At 30.6% G+C, this 7,888-nt stretch overlaps 2 protein-coding genes across 2 annotated transcripts; both read right to left on the bottom strand.

Moving 5' to 3' along the window:
- Positions 1-235: 235 nt before the first annotated feature.
- On the bottom strand, positions 236-664 carry LOC133321734 (uncharacterized). The gene has a single exon (XM_061530815.1). The coding sequence runs from the start codon at positions 662-664 to the stop codon at positions 236-238; it is 429 nt and encodes a 142-aa protein (XP_061386799.1).
- A 1,317-nt stretch (positions 665-1,981) lies between these two features.
- On the bottom strand, positions 1,982-4,541 carry LOC133321733 (circadian clock-controlled protein daywake-like). Its single transcript, XM_061530814.1, has 3 exons — positions 4,481-4,541; positions 2,253-2,733; positions 1,982-2,180 (listed from the first exon to the last, which is right to left on the bottom strand). Exons 1-3 carry the CDS (start codon positions 4,539-4,541, stop codon positions 1,982-1,984), a joined length of 741 nt encoding a protein of 246 aa, XP_061386798.1.
- Positions 4,542-7,888: the final 3,347 nt, after the last annotated feature.

Genomic DNA, 7,888 nt, shown 5'->3' with positions numbered 1-7,888 from the left:
AAAATCATCATACGAAAATTCATTGAATATGCTACTGAGTAAATTATCCAGAATTTCGCTTAACGCACCATTAATTCCTTTCGATACTTCATGCCATACATCACGCCAATTCTGATTTATGACCTCATTAATGGTTGCAGTCAATTCCGGGCTACCATTGACCAAATTGTCCATATTACAAATGCACGAAAAAATTAGTTTTTTTTTTTTAGAAAAAGAAATAAAAATTATAGCCTTACTTCTCCGGTAAAAGGTTCAGCTTAAGTTTTGTTATTTTCACATAATTTTTACCATTGTGGCGTTTCTCCAACGCCACTTTGACCCTGACGTTGAAAATACCATTGGTCAGATCAAAGTAGCCTTTACCTTTGCCATTCATTGCCAGCACCAAAATACGACCATCCGTTTCATAATCTCCATTTATCAGCAGTTTGGGAAAGAAAAAAATCGCCTCAAAAATTTTGGGATCTTTTGTCCAACCGGTAGTATTCAAAATCTGACCATTTTGCAGACCCTCAACTACCAATTGCAAAAATTTGAAATTTAATTTTATTGCAGAGTCTGAGACTTGTGAGATGGTGACATTTTTCAATGTTAATGCCGAGACATTGGGCATGCCAATGTCAGGATTACCGGTGGGATATTTGCGTAATACTTCCTCCATTTTTTTTGCCAACACACACATTGTCGTCAATTTTACATTTGCTTATGTCCGTAGCTGAAAATTGTTGAACAAACAAAAGTGAGAAAATAATTTTAATTGAAAAATATTTGACATGTATTTTGGGGTCAGAGAGATCTTGACATTTCAAAGACAATTAAATTGAACCCGAATTAACTCGGAAATAGTGTACTTTAAAACAGTAAAAAGGCAGGGCAGGCAGAGAACATTGGAAATATGTAAAATCGGAAGGACTCATATGGGGATTACAGCATACCCAAGGCCATTCTTTATATCCTTCACCTCTCGGTAATATAGTTTTATAAACAATGTCCATTAAACACTTTCCTCGCCACACAATAATCCAAAGTAATTTATGTAAAATTAGTCAATTGTGATGGCATTGACTCCGTGTAATTGAAAGTAAATAAAAAAATACAAACATTAACAAATCAAATCGTTATTAAATGCTCGTTAGTGGTAATCGGTTGTTGGATTGTCAATAATTCAATAATAACGATTTTTGATATGTCGATTAGTTTTTTCTATCGATTTGTAACATACAAGTAAGAGAAGAGGAGATAGATTTCGCCACTGGATCACATAGGGGACCACTTCATATAGGTTACCCCTTCCGTAGGTTACAATATGAATCTTACAATCATATCTTGTATATTTCCAAAGTGGTGAAGGGTATCATATAGTCGGTCCCGTCCAACTTTTGTAATTTTCTAACTGGCATTTTCTATAATTGCTACAATCAAATATTCGATACTTTTTTACTACTACTTTATTATATTTCTATATTGGAATAATATTAGATCATGTTTCGTCACACTGGATAATATTATTCTTGTTTTTTAAATAAAAAAGAATGAGTGGTAAACGCACCGGATAAACACGTACCAATGACCTCGTTCAATTGCAATTAATGTAACTTCTGAAGGGAAGGGTATGTGTGAAGTGTAAAAAACTCACCGTGTGTTCCACAAAATACCCGTACATCATAATTCTAACAAATGCCTTATAACAGTTTTGAATTTTTAAACATGACATTTACAATGATAAAAAAAATAATTTTATGGTCATGTTTAGAAATAGATTAAATATATCATGTATGTATATATTTATTTGACAATTAACTCAGATACCCAGTCACCTACAAATGCACGGTAAGTTTAAATTTCTTAAAAAAAGATTTATTTGCAAATAACATAATTCAAATAAAAACATACTTGCAAATTTAAAAAGAGAAAACATCACAATTTAATAACTACTATGGACACTATACGCTCTAGTTTAATATTATCTATCACGATTTCATTCAGCATAAAAATCGTCATAAGAAAGTTCATTAAAAATGCCAGTGAGTAAATTCTCCAGAACTTCTCCCAAAGCAGCATTAAGTCCGTTAGAGATTTCTTGCCATACATCACGCCAATTCTCATTGATGACATCGTTAATTGTTTTAGACAATTCCGGGCTACCGTTGACCAAATTGTCCATATTAGTATAAGCTCTAAAAATAATTGATAATTAAGAATATATATATATATATATATATACACTCGTATTCTATGTAAGAACTTACTTCTCCGGCGAAAGGACCAACTTAAGTTTTGTTATTTTTGCATAATTTTTACCATTGCTACGCTTTTCCAACACCACTTTGGTCTTTACATTGAAATGGCAGTTGGTCAGCTCAAAGAGGCCTTTACCTCGGCCATTCATTGACAGAAACAAAATCCGCCCATCCGATTCATAGTCTCCTTTTACAACCAGTTTGGGATAGAAAAAATTCCCTTCAAAAATTTTGGGATTTTTTGTCCAACCGGTTGTATTTAAAACCTGGCCATTTTGAAGACCATCCGTTACGAATTGCACAAATTTCAAATTCATTTGTATCGGAGATGAGCCTGAGGCGCGTGAGATGATAACATTTTTTATTGGCAAAGCTGACATATTGGGCAAACCAATGTCAGGATTACCATGGGGATATTTCCTTAATACTTCCTCGATTTTTTGGGCAACACACACATTGTCGTCAACTTTACATTTGGTTATATTCGGAGCTGGAAATTTGAAATAAAAAAATGGTAAAAAATTTTAGAACATAATATGAGACTTTGGCTTTTGTATTCAGAAAGTACTTAAAACTGGCACCGGATGTAGTTGTAGTTGAAAATGTATTCCATGTGATTAGCACTGTTTTTAGCTTTCACAGGATATTCATATAGGTTTAATTGGTGGACATAAAACCGGTACAAATTCGGATATGTTTTCAGCGAATAAACCCTATCAACGAGTTTGGAATAATGATATATATTAGTATATGGTAAATATTTTTGACGAATCCGACCGCTCTTCATAATTTATAAGAAATTTATATATTTATATTTATTGTACATAGGTTTATGGGTTTCTTAGCATGGATCTTATAATAGTGTAAAAGGACGATAAAAACATAAAGATATCGATTTAATATCTTTGAGGACCCTAACTAAAATCTTATGAGCGTCATATTTGAGGATTAAAAATATCGTCCTGTGGTATTTAATTTAAAGTTCAATAAAATAAGATTGAAGGCGAAGACGCACAAGAACTGTAGATGCAAGGAGGACAAAAATATCCCTCATTCGATTCGACTGAACAAAGATTTAAAGCCTTTTTACCCTACACAACTATGTTGTCAGGGTATTATAGCTTTGTGTAGCCCCAAGAGTTTGTAACGCGGCGAAATATTGGTCCTAGACCCACCTTTAAGTATTCCGATCGTCATATCTCGACTAGCTGAGTCTATCAATGCAATTATGGTCCAAACATCGCGAATTTTACATAGAGAAGGGAATCGGGCCAAATGGACCCTGACTTTTGTGTGAAAAATGACAAAATTTGTATTCGATAGCGTATAGATTTACTCCTGAAGAACATAGACGCGAGAAGTTGATAGTATTTCAAAGAGGAGTTGAATTGATACCAATTATATTGTCGTATGTACTCGGATGTGGGAGTTACACTTAAATATTTATATTCTTTAGAAACCCATTACCACACTAGAGGGCGAAAATATAGCGCTGATCCCTTTTAAATTTTATATGAGATAATTTTCTAATATGATCAGACAATAATGTTAGGATGAAGTGGGCCGAAAACTTATTTGTTTGTGTTTTTTCGATGTAGGGAATCTGGACAAGTAATTAGAAGGGCTTTATTGAATATTTGTAACATTCGTTGACCTCTAGGCGATCAAGAGATTGAACCACAGAAATTTATATTTTCGTGGAAGTTATGTAAGGTATCATATGGCCGGCCCCGTCCGATAGTGTTGCCAGCAAAAAATCAAAAACTTGACCTATGACGATTTTTTCTTCTGGGTACACTCGCTAAGGTCTTCCATCCTCCTCCATTTCCATTAATAATTATGTTTTTTTTTTCTGGCCAGGCATATTGTGTTTGTGTCTGCCGGTTACTCTCGAAAAAATCGATAAATGTTCTTGAACAATTCCGATCGGATGGTATATCGAGTAAAAACTCAATCGATATCGACTGTCAGATTTTACCCAACTTCGGACTGGCTGGTGTGTGGATTTTGATGAATTGGAATCTAGTTTTCACATATTCACAATATTCTCTTTATTTAATTTTTGTGTTATGTTGTTTATAACTTCAACAATAATAATACCTTTGAAAGGAAATCAATTACAAATATATAAAAATATTCAAATTTTCGCTACACTTATATATCTCTTTTTAGTTTCTGTTTTTTCTGAATATTTTAAATTTGTTCTTTATTTTGTCCTTTAATTTTTTTTCACTCACGTAAATCGCCAGCATAGGAACCGAGTATTAAACATAAGATCACAGTTATCGATAAAAACATTGTATTGTTTTATTAATAATTCCAAAATTTTATTTATTTTTATGTCGAACTTTTCCGGTTTAGCGATCTTTCGAAAATGTTTACATTTGTCCGCTTTACTTTTCTTTTTATAGACATGTTTAATCTTTTTCATAGAATAATTAATTAATTATTAATTAGAATCGCCATATTAAATTAATTGCGAAGAGATCTATTGAAAAATAAGATTAATAATTATACGATATTGATTAAAACATTTTTCATTCCCAATATTGATCCATAATAATTTATGTAGACTAATTCCTTTTGTGACTTATTGAGGGCTCACTGAGTCTGTGTAATTTAAGGTTGAAAAATGATAAAGAAAATTGGAGCGTTAATAAGTGCTTGTTAATGGTAAATGGGTGTTAAATTGCCAGCTCATTAATTGAAGTATCTGTTTAAGTATCAATTTAGTTTTTCAATCGATTTGTAACATGTAGCCATTACATTTTCCCACATAGCTTCTTCAAATCCAAAAATGCTTGAATGCTAAGTTATATTCACAATTTGTTTGTTTTTTTTATATATATATTTGCTGGTCCCTTTAATTGACCTATATAGTAAATTCGAATAATTTTGCCCAAAAATATATACATTCAACCCAATTCTGCTTGTCAATTCCCTGTGAATTTTCTACTTTTCCCCTTTCGACTTATTCTGAGCAGCAATTCACAGTGATTTTTTTCGTATTCTCACTTGTTTCGTCTTTTTTTTCAGATTCTAGCATCATCCAAAAGGCAAAATTAACCGATTTGTTATTTCATAGCCAATTTCTAGTTTTTTTATTATACACCAAAGTAAATCGATCGAACAATGGGCAGCTGTTTCACATGTTGCCATATTTTCTAACATCAAATATATTTTTTAGCTTTATGCAAGCTTTTTTTCTCGAGTCTAATGAAAAAAATTGTTTGCGTTTTCAGAATTGAAAACCAATTCACAATAATAGATTTTGACAGGAAACTTGAGAGGCAGGCTGATATCCAGGTGGTATCCCTGGATGACCTTATTTATAGGCCTTGAACTTGTACAACATAAATTAAGAATTTGCAATGTATTATAATATGGCAACAATTTCTCTTTTCCCCCTTCAATTAGAATAAGACGAGAACGTGAAAAGGAGAAATTTGTCACTTGTGAGATCATTTATATTTATATTCCACTTTTTCGATAATTAAATGGCTTGGCCATTTCATTTACATGTTTCGATTGTAAACAATATTATTAATCTCAATTAATTTAAATTCTGCAATTATTACAAAAAAATTAAATAATTATGAAGAAGGGTATTCAATAGTTTTTCTTTGGCCTAATATTGAATGATATGACACGTTTATAACTAAACGTTCTTTATAAAATTATAATTTACTAATAATTAAATATTTCATAAACAATAAAACATTTGATCGTGTGTCGACACAAGGGATAATATTATTATTGTTTTTTTTTTTCAATTAAATAAGTATGACTATATACGCTGCGCATATAAACGTACCAATGACCTCGTTCAATACAATTGGAATTAATTGCAATAAAATTGAATAAGAAAAATAAAACCTTTTTATTGTCAAACAGGAATGGATTAAATACTTCATGTTAGAATTCAAAGTAGTTTTTCTTCCACCCGATATAAACATTTTATAATAATTCACTCAATGGCCCTGTCGCCTATAACCCCGCGGAAAATGTTTCAATACTGTAAAGAAACGATTATTTATATATTGATTTTGTTTTAAATCTTTACAATTATTATTTATTTCCTATAAACAAAATGATACAATTCCATTTGCATATATGTAATTATTTTTTTTTCTTAATTTTAAAAACTAATTAATAATAATATTTATTAATAAAAATTGATTATAATTAGTTATTGGTTATGGATTCTATTATTGGCGTTATAATTATGTTTTTTATCGTATATTAGATTAGATCATTGATTAAATTATGGAAAATATTATAACGAAGGAATTTTAAATTGAATGTAAGGAAACAGTTGTTGTTGATTTTATAATTTCACAGCCTTTAATCTATAAAAAATTGGGAAAGGGAATGTGTGAATTTCTTTAAAATTAGGCAGTTATCTCAAAAAGTTAAGTTTTTTTGTTTTTATTTCTATAACATAATCTATTGTCTAAATAACTATCAGTTTTCATTATTAATTGTTATCTTTAATAGCAAACCACTTATAAAAAATTTAATTTTGAAGTAGGCATACACTTAACTTTAATAGACTTTCTTCTTATTTTATAACTAATGTGACATTGATTGGATTAACATGAAAAATCATAGCTTTATTGGGGTCTGAAAGGTTACGGTGTTTTAAGAAGTAAAAAATAATAAAACTCCTACCATTAGATTCCACAAACAAAAGTAATTTCAATTTCTAATAAAAGAAATATACTCTATTATAAAATGATATTATATTAAGAACTTCTGACTTTAAAAAAAAATATGTTAACAATCATATAGAAGACTTTTTAAAAATTATTTTTCCTATAGAAATCCTAACACGTACTCAGTCCAAATGACCGGAAGGTCTTCTTACTTATGAAAACCTTAGGTATTCAATACTGGTGGTTGCGTAGGTTCTGTCATTGGCTTTCCTTTTCATTGCAGAACTTCGACAATTAATGTCAACTTGGAAGAGAACCCCCAGAACTCAAACAATAATAAGGCTACGAAATGTAGGAGGATGAGAATGTCATAAAAAATTTGGCCACTTTAAGGATTTGGGGAGATAAAATATCGAAATGAAATAAAAGGCACCCAATTATATAGTGAAATAATATACTGCTCATTAATTTAAATCAATCGCAGATTTCTTCCCATTATTCGTTGTGTCTTTGACATCGTTCAAAGCGGTTTTTGCCATCATCAAAAAAATTTTCTTTTATTTGTAATCTGTTGTAGTTGTTGCACCAAATTGCATCAAAACAATAAACAGCTATTTCACATGTCGTTGTATGTTGCCATATTTTCAAACATTAATTTATTTTCCTTTAATTACTACGCAGTTTTACAGGTGATTCTTGATATTTCACATTCATATTGTTATAAAGTTTAAAAAATAAAAAGTGACAATTTTACAAAAAAAAGAAATAAATAAAGTATTAAACAATATTAAATTATAATAGGGCAAACGCACATTACAACTTAAATTACAATATGGCAACACGAATCTTTTTTTTAACGCCATTTTCGAAAATTCGAATCCGCATCCCGCATTTTTTTGCTTCTCCATATTTATTCATAATAAGACGAGAATGTGAAAGCGACAAATTTTTCACAATCAAGATCTCGCACTAGTGAATATCCAGATTAAG

The sequence above is a fragment of the Musca vetustissima genome, unplaced genomic scaffold (genome assembly GCF_032173495.1).
Source record: "Musca vetustissima isolate MV318-11 ecotype Yass unplaced genomic scaffold, APGP_CSIRO_Mvet_v1 utg30594, whole genome shotgun sequence".
NCBI classification, from domain to species: Eukaryota; Metazoa; Arthropoda; class Insecta; order Diptera; family Muscidae; genus Musca; species Musca vetustissima.
Note: the sequence above shows the minus strand (reverse complement) of the source record. Positions and strands in the feature narration are given on the sequence as shown.

What these genes read in the sequence shown, in the direction of transcription:
- LOC133321734 (XM_061530815.1), bottom strand. Translation starts at nt 664, where the DNA reads ATGGAGGAAGTATTACGCAAATATCCCACCGGTAATCCTGACATTGGC.
- LOC133321733 (XM_061530814.1), bottom strand. Translation starts at nt 4,541, where the DNA reads ATGTTTTTATCGATAACTGTGATCTTATGTTTAATACTCGGTTCCTAT. An exon ending in TTCCTATGCTGGCGATTTAC is followed by an intron (nt 2,734 to 4,480) that starts GTGAGTGAAAAA and finishes TCAAATTTCCAG; the next exon opens with CTCCGAATATAACCAAATGT. An exon ending in TTGGTCCTTTCGCCGGAGAA is followed by an intron (nt 2,181 to 2,252) that starts GTAAGTTCTTAC and finishes AATTATTTTTAG; the next exon opens with AGCTTATACTAATATGGACA.